The sequence below is a fragment of the Haliotis rubra genome, unplaced genomic scaffold, assembly GCF_003918875.1.
Source record: "Haliotis rubra isolate DU_JTF1 unplaced genomic scaffold, ASM391887v1 Scf746, whole genome shotgun sequence".
In the NCBI taxonomy this organism is placed as follows: Eukaryota; Metazoa; Mollusca; class Gastropoda; order Lepetellida; family Haliotidae; genus Haliotis; species Haliotis rubra.
The window spans coordinates 483,346-503,624 of record NW_025767464.1 but is presented as its reverse complement, the minus strand read 5'-3'; the positions used below and the strand labels follow the sequence as shown (position 1 = coordinate 503,624).

Below are 20,279 nucleotides of genomic sequence, written 5' to 3'. Positions count from 1 at the left end.
CCCAGCTAAAGACACAAGTCCCAGTACGTGTCTGTTGAGGTCAGTTTTGGCCTCCGATACACCCAGATAAAGACACAGGTCCAACTACCTGTCTGTTGAGGCCAGCCTCAGCCTCCCATACACCCAGATAAAGACACAGGTCCAAGTACCTGTCTGTTGAGGCCAGCCTCAGCCTCCCATACATCCAGATAAAGACACAGGTCCAACTACCTGTCTGTTGAGGCCAGCCTCAGCCTCCCATACACCCAGATAAAGACACAGGTCCAAGTACCTGTCTGTTGAGGTCAGTCTGAGTCTCCTCCAGCTCTGTGATCCTGTTGGAGCTCTGCTGCAGCATGGCCTGTCTCTCCATCAACATCCTGTCCATCTCACGGTTGGAGTCCAGCTTCTCTTCCAGCTCCATCCTTGTCTCCTTTAAGTCCTGTTCTGCCCGGGAAAGCTGGTCAACAAAAATAACCAAACTAAATACAGTTATCTACCTATATGAATAAGCTTCTATGATGGGTATTTTAGAAGTTGAGTTGATGAAGAATGATGACAATATTTATGGATATATAACTTCTTTTATTCTGTGAAGGGTGACGTTCCGACATAGATTCTAATGTCAGTGTCAAGCAAGACAACGACATTAGCATCTATGTCAAAACGTCACCCTTTACAGAATAAAAGAAGTTGTATATCCATAAAAATTGTCATCATTCTCTATATGAATAAGGTTTGTAAATGATCAAGCTTGGAGTCAGCAAGCCTCAGCACCCAAATCCCAATTACATCAGTTATCTCTTACAACAAGGCCAATTGCTAGCCTCAGCACCCGATCCCAATTACATCAGTTATCTCTTACAACAAGACCAATTGCTAGCCTCAGCACCCAATCCCAATTACATCAGTTATCTCTTACAACAAGACCAATTGTGAAGACTGTGTAAGTTTGAATAGAGTCGACTGTCATAACTTAGCTGAATGCATGTCACTGTAACCTGATGGCACGGATGTTGTTCATACTATCAACCACTGGTTTGTCCCACCCAGACCCAATAATACACATGCAGGCATGATATACAGTCAACCCCATTCAAGCTACGAAACACCTTTCATTGTAACTGATATGGGCTAGACAAACCACAGGCTGATTGCACAATGCATGATGTGTAAAACACATAATAATAATAGCAATAGTGATAGTCTGCTTATATGGGGCTCATATCCAGGTACATTGCCTGCTCACAGCGCTATCCCCGGTCATAGGGCACTGTCGTACTTTCCATACTTTTTCAACTCCCTGGGGAGAATACAGCCATGCTGCCTGTTAGGCGCAATGAACTAAATACATTGCCAGGACATCCTCACGGGTACCAATTTTACAGCTGGGTGAACTGAGACAATATGGATCTAAGTATCTTGTCCAAGGATACAGCGCGAATGTGCCCACCTCGGGACCCAGACCTAGGTGCATCCACCGGGGATCAAACCCGGGCCTTCAGCGTGATAGGCAGACGCCTTACCACTGCACTATTGCGCTCCACAAAGATCCTAATAATTGCAAGATCCTAATTTCATTCTGTTCTCATAACAAGCATAAAGTAACATGGACCTAACTGAACATCCAAAGTCGCAGATTCTAGATCTGTGAAAGTAATGTAAAACTTCTCACCCTCTGATCTCTGTTTGCGATCTCCCGGTCAAACTTGTCCTTGGCCTCCTCCAGGGTGTTGAGGTAGCTCCTGATCTCCTCCTTACACAGCAGTAGAGCTGACTCCAGCTGCTTCACCTGACTGTTGCCCTCTGTGGCACGCACCTCCAGTATCTGCAGGGCCTCCTGGCTCTGTTGTGTCTGGGAACTCAGCTCCTGCAGTCAGTACAACAAGCATTGAAAACAGTCTTGATACAAGAGCCGCTGAGCTTCAAAACAATTTATGTCATGGCCTGTCAGCTCAATCGTGTAGGAAAGTCAAAATCTGTAAGATGACTGACATACAGACAGCATAACCCATGAGCACAGACATGGTGTATGATCAGGTAATAATACAAACATGAGAACGGCAAAGCACAAAAAACACTGAAAATTTACCCGTGGGACTTGTTTTTTTTTATTGCAGATTTACATAGATCTCAAAAACGTTCAAAATTAAACCAAAATCACGGAAATCTGCGGAAAATTATCATGTCTGATACATAATCTGGGAAATCTGTAGAATTTTTACAAATGACAAGTAGATCCTGGCATGGATAAGGGAGGCAACTCTGAGATGTCTCTTCCTCCCATTCCTTGTGGACCAGAAGAAGTTCAACCAGGATGTCTAGCCATAGTACCAACCTGTTGACCAGCAGATGTACAGCCAGTTTGATCAGCACTGTTTCAGCTCTTGACTCACCTCTCTGGTTTCCTGCAGCTTGAGCTCCAGGTGCTGACTGTGGACAGACTTGGTGGACACTTCCTCCCTCAACGCAGCCACCTGATGCTCATACTCAGACATCTTACGTCCAGTCTTCTCCAACTCATTTTGAAGCTGAAAGACATCAACTAGTCAACATTTTGATGCTGTGATCCCAAAGAACAACTATACAGTACTAGGAATAGGTAGTTTCGAAACCCTACCTCCAGGACATGTACAGAACATCTATAGTATGTAACCCTGCTAATATGGAAACCTTACCTCCAGGACATGTACAGACCATCTATAGTGTGTAACCATGCTAATATGGAAACCCTACCTCCAGGACATGTACAGAACATCTATAGTGTGTAACCCTACTAGTATGGATTCCCTACCTCCTGGACATGTACAAAACATGTATAGTGTGTAACCCTGCTAGTATGGATACCCTACCTCCAGGACATGTACAAAACATCTATAGTGTGTAACCCTGCTAGTATGGAAACCCTACCTCCAGGACATGTACAGAACATCTATAGTGTGTAACCCTGCTAGTATAGAAACCCTACCTCCTGGACATGTACAAAACATCTATAGTGTGTAACCCTGCTAGTATGGAAACCCTACCTCCTGGACATGTACAGAACATCTATAGTGTGTAACCCTGCTAGTATGGAAACCCTACCTCCTGGACATGTACAGAACATCTATAGTGTGTAACCCTGCTAGTATGGAAACCCTACCTCCAGGACATGTACAGAACATCTATAGTGTGTAACCCTGCTAGTATGGATACCCTACTTCCTGGACATGTACAAAACATCTATAGTGTGTAACCCTGCTAGTATGGAAACCCTACCTCCTGGACATGTACAAAACATCTATAGTGTGTAACCCTGCTAGTATGGAAACCCAGCCTCCTGGACATGTACAAAACATCTATAGTGTGTAACCCTGCTAGTATGGAAACCCTACCTCCTGGACATGTACAAAACATCTATAGTGTGTAACCCTGCTAGTATGGAAACCCAGCCTCCTGGACATGTACAGAACATCTATAGTGTGTAACCTTGCTAGTATGGAAACCCTGCCTCCAGGACCTGTACAAAACATCTATAGTGTGTAACCCTGCTAATATGGAAACCCTGCCTCCTGGACATGTACAGAACATCTATAGTGTGTAACCTGCTAGTATGGAAACCCTACCTCCTGGACATGTACAGAACATCTATAGTGTGTAACCCTGCTAGTATGGAAACCCTACCTCCAGGACAATAACTGTCCAGAACTGAGCTAATCATTGTACAGTTGGGGGCATGTGTAGCTTAGTGTGCAAAGGTGCCACAATTTGCTGTACAGAGTTACATCCCCTTGGTATGCCAGAAACCTATGATTACTGGTTCAAATCCTTGTTTTCCCTGAATATGTTTCAAGGTTTGTAATACCTGTCCTCGTGGGCTTCACCAAAGTGGTAAACATCTGAGATCTGCATCAGTTCAGGCCTTTCTTCCAAATTTACGAAACACACTATCATATGAGGCTAGAATACACTTCTAAACAGTTAAAAAACAACCTATTCCTAGTACTTTAGTAGGGCTGAAATGGTGCAGTTTGTTTCTGCCAAAACATTGTAACTGTCTGTACATATGTAGATGTATGTTTATTTAAATGTATCACTTGCATTAAATACAATAAATTGGAATATCAAAAAATAACTCACAATATCTATCTGCTTCTCATAGTCGCGACAATGTTCCTGATGGAGCTGCTGCTTCTTGTCCTCACTGCTGAGTTTCTTCCGTATCTCGGCCTGGTGTGCTGCCACCTGGTGTCGGAGTTCATCTGCCTCCTCCTCCCGACTGATCACCTCCTCCTCCAGCTGCTTCATCCGAGCAATGTGGGCAGAGAACTCCCGCATCTTCTCGTCCAACTGTTCCTCCAGACTGCTCATCTGGGATGTCTTCTTCCGTAGCTGGAAATTGGGCCAAGCAATACAATACAACACAAACTCAACCAAGCAATACAATAAAACACAAACTCAAATAAGCAATACAATACAACACACACTCAACCACGCAATACAATACAATACAAACTCAACCACGCAATACAATAAAACACAAACTCAACCACGCAATACAATAAAACACAAACTCAACCAAGCAATACAATACAACACAAACTCAACCACGCAATACAATACAACACAAACACAACCAAACAATACAATACAAACTCAACCAAGCAATACAATACAACACAAACTCAACCAAGCAATACAATACAACACAAACTCAACCACGCAATACAATACAACACAAACACAACCAAACAATACAATACAAACTCAACCAAGCAATACAACACAAACTCAACCAAGCAATACAATACACCACAAACTCAACGAAGCAATACAATACAACACAAACTCAACCACGCAATACAATAAAACACAAACTCAACCAAGCAATACAATACAATACAAACTCAACCAAGCAATACAATAAAACACAAACTCAACCAAGCAATACAATACAACACAAACTCAACCAAGCAATACAATACAACACAAACTCCACCAAGCAATACAATACAACACAAACTCAACGAAACAATACAATACAACACAAACTCAACCACTCAATACAATAAAACACAAACTCAACCACGCAATACAATACAACACAAACACAACCAAACAATACAATACAAACTCAACCAAGCAATACAATACAACATAAACTCAACCAAGCAATACAATACAACACAAACTCCACCAAGCAATACAAACTCATCCAAGCAATACAATACAACACAAACTCCACCAAGCAATACAATACAACACAAACTCCACCAAGCAATACAATACACCACAAACTCAATGAAACAATACAATAAAACACAAACTCATCCAAGCAATACAATACAACACAAACACAACCAAACAATACAATACAAACTCAACCAAGCAATACAATACAACATAAACTCAACCAAGCAATACAATACAACACAAACTCCACCAAGCAATACAATACAACACAAACTCCACCAAGCAATACAATACAACACAAACTCCACCAAGCAATACAATACAACACAAACTCCACCAAGCAATACAAACTCATCCAAGCAATACAATACAACACAAACTCAACCAAGCAATACAATACACCACAAACTCCACCAAGCAATACAATACAACACAAACTCCACCAAGCAATACAAACTCATCCAAGCAATACAATACAACACAAACTCCACCAAGCAATACAATACAACACAAACTCCACCAAGCAATACAATACAACACAAACTCCACCAAGCAATACAATACAACACAAACTCCACCAAGCAATACAAACTCATCCAAGCAATACAATACAACACAAACTCAACCAAGCAATACAATACACCACAAACTCCACCAAGCAATACAATACAACACAAACTCAACCAAGCAATACAATACAACACAAACTCCACCAAGCAATACAATACAACACAAACTCCACCAAGCAACACAAACTCATCCAAGCAATACAATACAACACAAACTCCACCAAGCAATACAAACTCATCCAAGCAATACAATACAACACAAACTCAACCAAGCAATACACTACAACACAAACTCCACCAAGCAATACAATACAACACAAACTCCACCAAGCAATACAAACTCATCCAAGCAATACAATACAACACAAACTCAACCAAGTAATACAATACAACACAAACTCAACCAAGCAATACAATACAACACAAACTCAACCAAGCAATACAATACAACACAAACTCAACCAAGCAATACAATACAACACAAACTCAACCAAGCAATACAATACAACACAAACTCAACCAAGCAATACAATACAACACAAACTCAACCAAGCAATACAATACAACACAAACTCAACCAAGCAATACAATACAACACAAACTCAACCAAGCAATACAATACAACACAAACTCAACCAAGCAATACAATACAACACAAACTCAACCAAGCAATACAAACTCCACCAAGCAATACAATACAACACAAACTCAACGAAACAATACAATACAACACAAACTCAACCACGCAATACAATACAACACAAACTCAACCACGCAATACAATACAACACAAACTCCACCAAGCAATACAATACAACACAAACTCCACCAAACAATACAAACTCATCCAAGCAATACAATACAACACAAACTCCACCAAGCAATACAATGCAACACAAACTCCACCAAGCAATACAATACACCACAAACTCAATTCATAATACAATACAATACAACACAAACTCCACCAAGCAATACAATACAACACAAACTCCACCAAGCAATACAAACTCATCCAAGCAATACAATACAACACAAACTCAACCAAGCAATACAATACACCACAAACTCAACGAAGCAATACAATACAACACAAACTCCACCAAGCAATACAATACAACACAAACTCCACCAAGCAATACAAACTCATCCAAGCAATACAATACAACACAAACTCCACCAAGCAATACAATACAACACAAACTCCACCAAGCAACACAAACTCAACCAAGCAATACAATACAACACAAACTCCACCAAGCAATACAAACTCATCCAAGCAATACAATACAACACAAACTCCACCAAGCAATACAATACAACACAAACTCCACCAAGCAACACAAACTCAACCACGCAATACAATAAAACACAAACTCAACCACGCAATACAATACAACACAAACACAACCAAACAATACAATACAAACTCAACCAAGCAATACAATACAACATAAACTCAACCAAGCAATACAATACACCACAAACTCAATGAAACAATACAATAAAACACAAACTCAACCAAGCAATACAATACAACACAAACTCAACCACGCAATACAATACAACACAAACTCCACCAAGCAATACAATACAACACAAACACAACCAAACAATACAATACAAACTCAACCAAGCAATACAATACAACACAAACTCAACCAAGCAATACAATACAACACAAACTCCACCAAGCAACACAAACTCCACCAAGCAATACAATACAACACAAACACAACCAAACAATACAATACAAACTCAACCAAGCAATACAATACAACACAAACTCAACCAAGCAATACAATACACCACAAACTCAACCAAGCAATACAATACAACACAAACTCCACCAAGCAACACAAACTCCACCAAGCAATACAATACAACACAAACACAACCAAACAATACAATACAAACTCAACCAAGCAATACAATACAACACAAACTCAACCAAGCAATACAATACAACACAAACTCCACCAAGCAACACAAACTCCACCAAGCAATACAATACAACACAAACACAACCAAACAATACAATACAAACTCAACCAAGCAATACAATACAATACAAACTCAACCAAGCAATACAATACAACACAAACTCCACCAAGCAATACAAACTCATCCAAGCAATACAATACAACACAAACTCCACCAAGCAATACAATACAACACAAACTCAACGAAACAATACAATACAACACAAACTCAACCACGCAATACAATAAAACACAAACTCAACCAAGCAATACAATACAACACAAACTCAACCAAGCAATGTTTTTCTCAGACACATATTACATTCTCATATTGCTCAGAAATTTCATGCATTAATACACAATATCTTTCTTGAATCATGTTGTTTAGGAGTGGTGCAGCATGAAAGAATACATTACATCTATTTGACCTCTTAGACAAAAAGAAGAATCCAATACGCCATTTGACTGCACAGACAATCCACTGATCTGTGCAGCCATAGAAACCAATCTGATCCGATATTATGCTTCACATTTTGTTAAGAAAACTAATGAAAAAAACAGTCAACCAGCGAACTCCAATGTTGGTAAAGAAATACATTATCATTTCTTCCTCAGGGGGTCCCTCCCATCTCTTCCCTGCAGAGTTTAACCCCCTTGGCCCTCAGTGAGCCTGTAACTACTGCATCTCTGGCAAGGGCACGTATACGTTAATGGTGTTTCACTACACAAGGTTATAACAGACTCAAAGTGGGTCCCTCCCATCTCTTCCCTGCATAGTTTCCCCCCCTTGGCCCTCAGTGAGCCTGTAACTACTGCAAGGGGACATATACGTTAATGGTGTTTCACTATACAAGGTTATAACAGACTCAAAGTCGGTCCCTCCGATCTCTTCCCTGCAGAGTTCCCCTCCTTGCCCCTCAATGAGCCTGTAACTACTGCAAGGGGACATATACGTTAATGGTGTTTCACTATACAAGGTTATAACAGACTCAAATAGGGACCCTCCATCCATTCCCTGCAGAGTTTCCCCTCCTTGCCCCTCAGTGAGCCTGTAACTACTGCAAGGGGACATATACGTTAATGGTGTTTCACTATACAAGGTTATAACAGACTCAAAGTCGGTCCCTCCGATCTCTTCCCTGCAGAGTTCTCCTTGCCCCTCAATGAGCCTGTAACTACTGCAAGGGGACATATACGTTAATGGTGTTTCACTATACAAGGTTATAACAGACTCAAAGTGGGACCCTCCATCCATTCCCTGCAGAGTTTCCCCTCCTTGCCCCTCAGTGAGCCTGTAACTACTGCAAGGGGACATATACGTTAATGGTGTTTCACTATACAAGGTTATAACAGACTCAAAGTCGGTCCCTCCGATCTCTTCCCTGCAGAGTTCCCCTCCTTGCCCCTCAATGAGCCTGTAACTACTGCAAGGGGACATATACGTTAATGGTGTTTCACTATACAAGGTTATAACAGACTCAAATAGGGACCCTCCATCCATTCCCTGCAGAGTTTCCCCTCCTTGCCCCTCAGTGAGCCTGTAACTACTGCAAGGGGACATATACGTTAATGGTGTTTCACTATACAAGGTTATAACAGACTCAAATAGGGACCCTCCATCCATTCCCTGCAGAGTTTCCCCTCCTTGCCCCTCAATGAGCCTGTAACTACTGCAAGGGGACATATACGTTAATGGTGTTTCACTATACAAGGTTATAACAGACTCAAATAGGGACCCTCCATCCATTCCCTGCAGAGTTTCTCCTTGCCCCTCAGTGAGCCTGTAACTACTGCAAGGGGACATATCGCTAATGGTGTTTCACTATACAAGGTTATAACAGACTCAAAGTCGGTCCCTCCGATCTCTTCCCTGCAGAGTTCCCTCCTTGCCCCTCAATGAGCCTGTAACTACTGCAAGGGGACATATACGTTTAATGGTGTTTCACTATACAAGGTTATAACAGACTCAAAGTGGGACCTCCATCCATTCCCTGCAGAGTTCCCCTCCTTGCCCCTCAGTGAGCCTGTAACTACTGCAAGGGGACATATACGTTAATGGTGTTTCACTATACAAGGTTATAACAGACTCAAAGTCGGTCCCTCCCGATCTCTTCCTGCAGAGTTCCCCTCCTTGCCCCCTCAATGAGCCTGTAACTACTGCAAGGGGACATATAATGCTAATGATGTTTCACTATACAAGGTAATAACAGACTCAAAGTGGGACCCTCCATCCATTCCCTGCAGAGTTTCCCCCTTGCCCTCAGTGAGCCTGTAACTACTGCAAGGGGACATATACGTTAATGGTGTTTCACTATACAAGGTTATAACAGACTCAAAGTCGGTCCCTCCGATCTCTTCCCCTGCAGAGTTCCCTCTTGCCCCTCAATGAGCCTGTAACTACTGCAAGGGACATATAACGCTTAATGGTGTTTCACTATACAAGGTTATAACAGACTCAAAGTGGGACCCTCCATCCATTCCCTGCAGAGTTCCCCTCCTTGCCCCTCAGTGAGCCTGTAACTACTGCAAGGGGACATATACGCTAATGGTGTTTCACTATACAAGGTTATAACAGACTCAAAGTCGGGTCCCTCCTGATCTCTTCCCTGCAGAGTTCCCCTCCTTGCCCCTCAATGAGCCTGTAACTACTGCAAGGGGACATATCGTTAATGGTGTTTCACTATACAAGGTAATAACAGACTCAAAGTCGGGTCCCTCCGATCTCTTCCCTGCAGAGTTCCCTCCTTGCCCCTCAATGAGCCTGTAACTACTGCAAGGGACATATATCGCTAATGGTGTTTCACTATACAAGGTTATAACAGACTCAAAGTCGGTCCCTCCGATCTCTTCCCTGCAGAGTTCCCCTCCTTGCCCCTCAATGAGCCTGTAACTACTGCAAGGGGACATATACGTTAATGGTGTTTCACTATACAAGGTAATAACAGACTCAAAGTGGGACCCTCCATCCATTCCCTGCAGAGTTTCCCCTCCTTGCCCCTCAGTGAGCCTGTAACTACTGCAAGGGGACATATACGTTAATGGTGTTTCACTATACAAGGTTATAACAGACTCAAAGTCGGTCCCTCCGATCTCTTCCCTGCAGAGTTCCCCTCCTTGCCCCTCAATGAGCCTGAAACTACTGCAAGGGGACATATACGTTAATGGTGTTTCACTATGAAGGTTATAACAGACTCAAAGTCGGTCCCTCCGATCTCTTCCCCTGCAGAGTTCCCTCCCTTGCCCCTCAATGAGCCTGTAACTACTGCAAGGGACATATACTGCTAATGGTGTTTCACTATACAAGGTTATAACAGACTCAAAGTCGGTCCCTCCGATCTCTTCCCTGCAGAGTTCCCCTCCTTGCCCCTCAATGAGCCTGTAACTACTGCAAGGGGACATATACGTTAATGGTGTTTCACTATACAAGGTTATAACAGACTCAAATAGGGACCCTCCATCTCTTCCCTGCAGAGTTTCCCCCCTTGGCTCTCAGTGAGCCTGTAACTACTGCAAGGGCACATATACGTTAATGGTGTTTCACTATACAAGGTTATAACAGACTCAAAGAGGGACCCTCCATCTCTTCCCTGCAGAGTTACCCTCCTTGCCCCTCAGTGAGCCTGTAACTACTGCAAGGGCACATATACGTTAATGGTGTTTCGCTATACAAGGTTATAACAGACTCAAAGAGGGACCCTCCATCTCTTCCCTGCAGAGTTACCCTCCTTGCCCCTCAGTGAGCCTTAAACTACTGCATCTCTGGCAAGGGCACATATAATTAATGGTGTTTCGCTATACAAGGTTATAACAGACTCAAAGTGGGACCCTCCATCTCTTCCCTGCAGAGTTACCCTCCTTGCCCCTCAGTGAGCCTTAAACTACTGCATCTCTGGCAAGGGCACATATACGTTAATGGTGTTTCGCTATACAAGGTTATAACAGACTCAAAGTGGGACCCTCCATCTCTTCCCTGCAGAGTTACCCTCCTTGCCCCTCAGTGAGCCTTAAACTACTGCATCTCTGGCAAGGGCACATATACGTTAATGGTGTTTCGCTATACAAGGTTATAACAGACTCAAAGTGGGACCCTCCATCTCTTCCCTGCAGTTTCCCCCCTTGGCTCTCAGTGAGCCTGTAACTACTGCAAGGGCACATATACGTTAATGGTGTTTCGCTATACAAGGTTATAACAGACTCAAAGTGGGACCCTCCATCTCTTCCCTGCAGTTTCCCCCCTTGGCTCTCAGTGAGCCTTTAACTACTGCAAGGGCACATATACGTTAATGGTGTTTCACTATACAGTAAACTATGGTTAGAATGAACTCAAAGCAGAGCTACAGATAACTTTTTGGGTCAATGGGTTATGTACTCGCTTGTGTTCATCTCAGTTGGGTAACAAAATTTCCCTTGAGTAACCAAATAAATTCTACTCACCTCACTCAGACTCAAATGGGTATTTTGCCATTTTCCATTAATTTTAAAAATATGATAAAGTTTCAATGTTAGTGTTTGTTATTTATATTTGATCTGTAATATGAGAAACAATAAGAAAGACTGAAAGTTGCCACGTTCATGTCCTGAAATAGACTGACTGACTGACTGAGTTTGGTTTTACGCCGCTTTTAGCAATATTCCAGCAACATCACGGCGGGGGACACCAGAAATGGGCTTCACACATTGCACCCATGTGGGGATTCGAACCCGGGTCTTCGGCGTGACGAGCCAACGCTTTAACCACTAGGCTACCCCACCGCCCCTCCTGAAATAGAACCTCTTAATATACTTCAGTTATTTTATCTATGCACCGGTGCGCAAAGATTTGACATTTTTGTGTGTACGCATGCAAGATCACATTTATTGAGTATTTACAAAACTTCAAGCGTACTTGTACGCAACAGACATAACAGGAATTACACGCAGCTTATCTGTACCTCTGTCAAAGGGACCACTAATTTTAGTTTGTCACGTGCATCTTATTGCAGTACATCAGTGTTTAAAACTCCCACACTTCCAAGCCAGACAGCCGGACTGGTAACTTTAAAAATTACCAGTCCGGATACAAACTTGCCTGTCCGGTTTTCAACAATGAAAAACAAACCAAAAAAATCAGGTTTCTGAATACAGTCCTGTTTGTAGGCATCGCAATGAACAACATAGCACTAACAGGCAATGCACCGAGTTTAGGTAAACTGAAAGTACATCAGTTGAGATTGGTTATTGTAAAATGAACTGTCCAATCGTAAATAGTTTAACATAATTATCATAATACTTTAAACACCTCAAACTGACAAGAGGACCTGTCTGACATTATGAAACATTTACTGTTAGGGGTAAAAACATCTACCAGACCACCGGACAGGCTACTTATGATATTTGACCGTCCGAGATGAAAATAGACCGTTCTGGACGGTCGGGCAGGCGGGAATTTTAAACGCTGAGTACATCAACTAAAGTATATAGCCAGTGGTTGGGACAACAAGAAGAGTTTGCTGTATCCGTCAGTTCGTTTATAGTGGTTCTTTACGGATCTAGATCACTGTATACTGACACCCTGATTAACCGGTGTGACATTTGTCTGGCCTGAATGCTGGTGTAGGAACTGACCTCTCTCTCCAAGTTGCTTATCTCTGTACACTTCCTGTTGGCGTCCTCCTGGAACTCGATGATCTGGGAGTTCCTCTGAGTGAGGCGCGCCTCCAGGGACAACGTCTGAGCATCCTTGTCCGACAGATCCCGTTTCATATCACAGAGCTGGGCAGCCAGTTTAGATCGGTCTGCCTCCAGCCGACTGAGCACACCCTCCATCTCCTGGCTTTTCAAACTTCCTGAAAGAAATGAGGGTGAGCGATTGTGAGAGAGAGAGTAATTGGTGAAAGAGTGAGTGACTGGGTGAGAGAGTGAGTGATTGGAGGAGTGAGTGATTGTGAGAGAGTGAGTAATTGGTGAGAGAGTGAGTGATTGTGAGAGAGGGAGTGATTGTGAGAGAGTGAGTAATTGGTGAGAGAGTGAGTAATTGGTTGAGAGAGAGTAATTGGTCAGAAAGTGAGCGATTGTGAGAGAGTGAGTAATTGGTGAGAGAGTGAGTGATTGGGTGAGAGAGAGTGAGTAATTGGGTGAGAGAGTGAGTGACTGGGTGAGAGAGTAGTGATTGGAGGAGTAATTGGGTGAGAGAGTGATTGATTGGGTGAGAGAGAGTAATTGGTTGAGAGTGAGTAATTGGGTGAGAGAGTGAGTGACTGGGTGAGAGAGTAGTGATTGGAGGAGTAATTGGGTGAGAGAGTGAGTGATTGGGTGAGAGAGAGTAATTGGGTGAGAGAGAGTAATTGGGTGAGAGAGTGAGTGACTGGGTGAGAGAGTAGTGATTGGAGGAGTAATTGGGTGAGTTAGTAATTGGGTGAGAGAGTGAGTAATTGGGTGAAAGATTGGAGGAGTGAGTGAGTGACTGTACTGTCGTTGTGTACAGTATTCCAGTTACAAGAAGCCGTGTCTGCTACAAGTTAGAGGATAGCCTAAGGTGGTGATGTAGATCTCAGATGTTAACCACTAAGGCGAAACACATGAGAATGGGTGTGGTGCCAACAAACCTGTAAAGACAATAAGAGCAAAACCAGATTTGAACCAAGATCATAGGGTCCTGTCAAATCCAAGGGACAAAACTCCACAAACAACCACCTCTGGCCCCTGATACAAAGTGACAAGGAGGAGCAAGGACAAGAGACAGGCAATCATGAAGTTTACTCACCTTGTTGGTTTTTATCCATCATGGCTGACAGATCTGCTCGTAAACCTTCGATCATTGAGGCTGGGTTGTCTCTCTCTCGAGACTGAAGACATGTCTGCAGGCGATGAATCTCAGCATCTTTCAGGGATAACTTTAGTCTGAAATCACAATGATTTGTCTTAACATGTGAATTCATATACTCCATGACAGTAATTTGTGTCTGTGTATTAGAGAAGTGATTCCACAAAATAATTTGAATCTTCTGGGAAGCTGTATTGGAAAATTGTGAGCACTTACATAGCTGGGAGTCAGCTATGTTTGTTACCAAAACTTGACGGCTCTTTGTTATAAAACACATGCTGGTCTACCAAATAAAAAGACTGATATAGCATTAGATAACAATGAGTGAGTGAGTGAGTGAGTGAGTGAGTGAGTGAGTGAGTGAGAGTGAGAGAGTGTGAGAGTGAGTGAGTGAGTGAGTGAGTGAGTGAGTGAGTGAGTGAGTGAGTGAGTGAGTGAGAGTGGTGTTTAATGCTGCTTTGAACAGTTTACCAGTTATATGATGGTATGTTACCATGGTTAGGGAGGAAAGTCCATCGTTATGTTTATGACTTTGGTGAAACCCACAAGGGCATGATGCTCATAAACCTTGAGACCAAGTGAACCAGGTTTTGAACCCACAATTATAGATTTCTGGTGTCAAAACTGACTCGGCCGCCAAGTTTCATGGCTTTGTGAGAGGATTATCTGTGCTTTCCACAACTGTTAATGTGGCAAACATCAGCTTCAAGGTAAAGCTGAGACTGATAATAAGATGTGCCGTTGAGACGACATCCAATGATCGATGGTAAAAATACCAGTGCCTTGAGCAGGCACTAGTGCGTGGATATGTGTGCTATAAAAATATCCTATAATGATAATTAAAGTGTTGTTGGGGCCACGTCCAGGTTTTTCAGAGAGTACTATGTATCTGCACCTCAAATTTGTGATAAGATTTTACCTGAGATCTGTCAGTAAAGCCCTGGCACCCCCTCCACGGACTGTAGCACCTGGCTGAGATTCAAACCCAGACCCAACAGTGTTACTCAGGCTGACTGCTGCCCCCGACTTGCTGTGTCTTCCTGGACTAGACAGTTGATTCATGCTGGACATTCCACTGTCATTGTTGCTATTGTTGGCCTGAAAACACAAGGGGTGAAGGTTGTTTTAGGTCACAGTCAGCAACATTACAGCTTCACCAAGCCCTGGATCAGACAAACCAAGGGGTGATATGAGTAACGTCCCAGCTACAACAGCACACAATGAACCAAGTTATATGAACCCTGTGTATCAATATAACTGTCGCATAAACTAATGGATGGGTAATCCTGATCATTAGAATGACAGCAGCTACTTCCAAATAAGACGTCCCTTCATCCTGATATGTTTATTACAAGCAACGTCAAACCAATCCTGTTTAGTAAGCTGGCTGGAATCTTTGGGAAAAAGCTTCCCTGAAATGGTTAGAGGTCAAGTCCCCAGTTTCTGTTGTATACCTCATAAAACAACACATACTCATTTAATTGAATTCTAGAGCTAAAATAAGTATTCCAAGGTAGTCCAGCCTGACGTAAGACACAAGACAGGGCTAGATTTAAGAGATGCTAACCTACTTGCACCAGGTGCAACCTAAGATAAAAACCTAGTTGCACCAGCCAAATTCTAGTTGCACTGCTTTTATTGCAATATGTAATGACAGAAATATGCTATTGAATTATTTAGATGTTTTTTTCAGAAGTTTACCCACTCAAACATTTACTTGCACCAGGTGCAAGTTAGACTAAAAACTAGGTTGCACTTTGTAATATTGGGTTGCACCAGTGCAAGTAACAAAACACTAAATCGAGCCCTGTATGATGCAAGAGTAGCCACCCCAGTGACAAGAGTTTTCACTGACCCCTGTCTGTGAGAGATGGAGCTGCATGGTGAACTGTTCGAGCTGCGCGAGGATGGTACGACTTTCCTCCACCTCGTCCTGACACTGATTCAGTTGCTGTTCCTGACTCTGCAGCTGAGTCTTGAGCCGCAAGTTTTCTCGCCTCACACTCTCCATGTAGCTCAGCTCCGCCTCCAGCTGGTCTGCAACACACCAATGACTTCAGTCCTGAATGTAGTCCAAGAAACATGCAGCACAGTCACATCAAAGTAGTACTTTACTCTCTCATCTTATTGTCACTTATGTCGGTCTATGCTCTACATTCTGGTCTGCAACACATTGACCTCTTCAGTCCTGAGTGTTCTCCAATAAACATGGGTCATCCAGTGTGCACTATCAACAATGTCAAACAGGCAGATATGGAGGGTGCTGGAGTGATTCCTTTCTTGTAAACACATTCTGCCTCAAGTTTAACACTTCATGACACTATGCAACCTCTTTCTTTAATGACCTGTGAAGATCCGGGTTAGAATTCATCTTCAGTAACCCAAGCTTGTCGTAAGAGGCGACTAACAGGATCGGGTGCTCAGCCTCACTGACTTGGTTGACACATGTCATATAGCAGGAATATTGCTGAGTGCAGCATAAAACTAAACTCACTCACTCATTCATCTGGATGTACGTCTGCCAAATAAACTCATTGAATCTGGTGGTGAGTCTGCCCATGATTTAATATTCACTGATTTTGTCAATACTTACTGAATCTAGTTGTAATTTTTGTGATGTTCTCCCGCAGGTCAAGGTTCTGCTGCTCCATGTCGGCCTTGGTCTCCAGCTCCACAGCCTCCAGCGCCTGGAGCCTCCTGGTGCACAGAATATCAGACATGTGGCAGAATATTAGACATGTGGCAGAATATTAGACATGTGGCAGAATATCAGACATGTGGTAGAATATCAGACATGTGGCAAAATATCAGACATGTGGCAGAATATCAGATGTGTGGTTTAAGATATCAGACATGTGGCAGATTATCAGATGTGTGGTGGAATATCAGACTTGTGGCAGAATATCAGATGTGTGGTGGAATATCAGACATGTGGCATAATATCAGACATGTGGCATAATATCAGACATGTGGCAGAATATCAGATGTGTGGTGGAATGTCAGACATGTGGCTGAATATCAGATGTGTAGTGGAATGTCAAACATGTGGCAGAATATCAGACGTGGCAAAATATCAGATGTGTGGTGGAATATCAGACATGTGGCAGAATATCAGATGTGTGGCAGAATATCAGATGTGTGGTGGAATGTCAGACATGTGGCAGAATATCAGATGTGTAGTGGAATGTCAAACATGTGGCAGAATATCAGACATGTGGCAAAATATCAGATGTGTGGTGGAATATCAGACATGTGGCAGAATATCAGATGTGTGGTGGAATGTCAGACATGTGGCAGAATGTCAGACATGTGGCAGAATATCAGACGTGTGGCAGAATATCAGACGTGTCAGAATATCAGATGTGTGGTTTAATGACAGACATGTGGCAGAATATTAGACATGTGGCAGAATATCAGATGTGTGGTGGAATATCAGACATGTGGCAGAATGTCAGACATGTGGCAGAATATCGGACGTGTGGCAGAATATCAGACGTGTCAGAATATCAGATGTGTGGTTTAATGACAGACATGTGGCAGAATATCAGACATGTGGCAGAATATCAGATGTGTGGTGGAATATCAGACATGTGGCAGAATATCAGATGTGTGGTGGAATGTCAGACATGTGGCAGAATATCAGATGTGTGGCAGAATATCAGACATATCAGTGGCAGAATATCAGATGGGTGGTGGAATATCAGATGTGTGGTGGAATGTCAGACATGTGGCAGAATATCAGATGTGTGGTGGAATATCAGACATGTGGCAGATTATCAGATGTGGGTGGAATGTCAGACATGTGGCAGAATATCAGATGTGTGGCAGAATATCAGACATGTGGCAGAATATCAGATGTGTGGTGGAATGTCAGACATGTGGCTGAATATCAGATGTGTAGTGGAATGTCAAACATGTGGCATAATGTCAGACATGTGGCAGAATATCAGATGTGTGGCAGAATATGAAATGTGTGGTGGAATATCAGACATGTGGCAGAATATCAGACGTATGCCATAATGTCAGACATGTGGCAGAATATCAGACATGTGGCAAAATATCAGATGTGTGGTGGAATATCAGACATGTGGCAGAATATCAGATGTGTGGCAGAATATCAGATGTGTGGTGGAATGTCAGACATGTGGCAGAATATCAGATGTGTAGTGGAATGTCAAACATGTGGCAGAATATCAGACATGTGGCAAAATATCAGATGTGTGGTGGAATATCAGACATGTGGCAGAATATCAGATGTGTGGTGGAATGTCAGACATGTGGCAGAATGTCAGACATGTGGCAGAATATCAGACGTGTGGCAGAATATCAGACGTGTCAGAATATCAGATGTGTGGTTTAATGACAGACATGTGGCAGAATATCAGACATGTGGCAGAATATCAGATGTGTGGTGGAATATCAGACATGTGGCAGAATGTCAGACATGTGGCAGAATATCAGACGTGTGGCAGAATATCAGACGTGTCAGAATATCAGATGTGTGGTTTAATGACAGACATGTGGCAGAATATCAGACATGTGGCAGAATATCAGATGTGTGGTGGAATATCAGACATGTGGCAGAATATCAGATGTGTGGTGGAATGTCAGACATGTGGCAGAATATCAGATGTGTGGCAGAATATCAGACATGTGGCAGAATATCAGATGGGTGGTGGAATATCAGATGTGTGGTGGAATGTCAGACATGTGGCAGAATATCAGATGTGTGGTGGAATATCAGACATGTGGCAGATTATCAGATGTGTGGTGGAATGTCAGACATGTGGCAGAATATCAGATGTGTGGCAGAATATCAGACATGTGGCAGAATATCAGATGTGTGGTGGAATGTCAGACATGTGGCTGAATATCAGATGTGTAGTGGAATGTCAAACATGTGGCATAATGTCAGACATGTGGCAGAATATCAGACATGTGGCAGAATATGAAATGTGTGGTGGAATATCAGACATGTGGCAGAATATCAGACGTGTGCCATAATGTCAGACATGTGGCAGAATATCAGACATGTGGCATGTCAGACATGTGGCAGAATATTAAATGTGTGGTGGAATATCAGACATGTGGCAGAATATCAGACATGTGGCAGAATATCAGACATGTGGCATAATATCAGACATGTGGCATCAGACATGTGGCAAGACATGGAGATGTGCAGGTGGAATGTATCAGACATGTGGCAGAATATCAGACATGTGGCAGAATATCAGACGTGTGGCAGAATATCACAGACATGTGGTCAGAATATGTGGCAGATGTGTGGAATATCAGACATGTGGCAGAATATGGACATGTGGCAGAATATCAGACATGTGGCAGAATGTCAGACAGACATGTGGCAGAATATCAGACACGACACAGAATATCAGACATGGACAGACATGAATATCAGATGTGTGGTGGGAATATCATGACATGTGGGTGGAATATCAGACATGTGGCACAGAATGTCACATGTGGCAAGAATATCAGATGTGTGGTGGAATATCAGATGTGGTATGAACACAGACATGTGAGACAGATGTGGGTGGAATATCAGATGTGGAACACAGACATGTGGCACAATATCAGATGGAACAGAATACACAGACATGTGGTGGACATCAGAAATGTCATACAGACATGTGATGCATGACAGACAATATAATCAGATGTGGTGGAATATCAGACATGTGGCAGAATATCAGACATGTGGAATATCAGACATATGGCAGAACATCAGACATGTGGCAGAATATCAGACATGTGGAA

At 42.7% G+C, this 20,279-nt stretch overlaps 1 protein-coding gene across 1 annotated transcript in view; it reads right to left on the bottom strand.

Moving 5' to 3' along the window:
* Positions 1-20,279, bottom strand: part of LOC124259983 (coiled-coil domain-containing protein 18-like) — a gene marked incomplete at its 3' end in the record, with an annotated part of 56,034 nt that overhangs the window by 22,500 nt on the left and 13,255 nt on the right. Inside the window, exons 8-16 of the mRNA XM_046694207.1 lie at positions 17,098-17,201; positions 16,360-16,541; positions 15,424-15,602; positions 14,445-14,581; positions 13,307-13,527; positions 4,099-4,350; positions 2,376-2,510; positions 1,655-1,849; positions 272-439 (exon numbers count right to left, since the gene is read on the bottom strand). Coding sequence (XP_046550163.1) covers positions 272-439; positions 1,655-1,849; positions 2,376-2,510; positions 4,099-4,350; positions 13,307-13,527; positions 14,445-14,581; positions 15,424-15,602; positions 16,360-16,541; positions 17,098-17,201 — 1,573 coding nt within the window. The remainder of the gene's footprint in view (positions 1-271; positions 440-1,654; positions 1,850-2,375; positions 2,511-4,098; positions 4,351-13,306; positions 13,528-14,444; positions 14,582-15,423; positions 15,603-16,359; positions 16,542-17,097; positions 17,202-20,279) is intronic.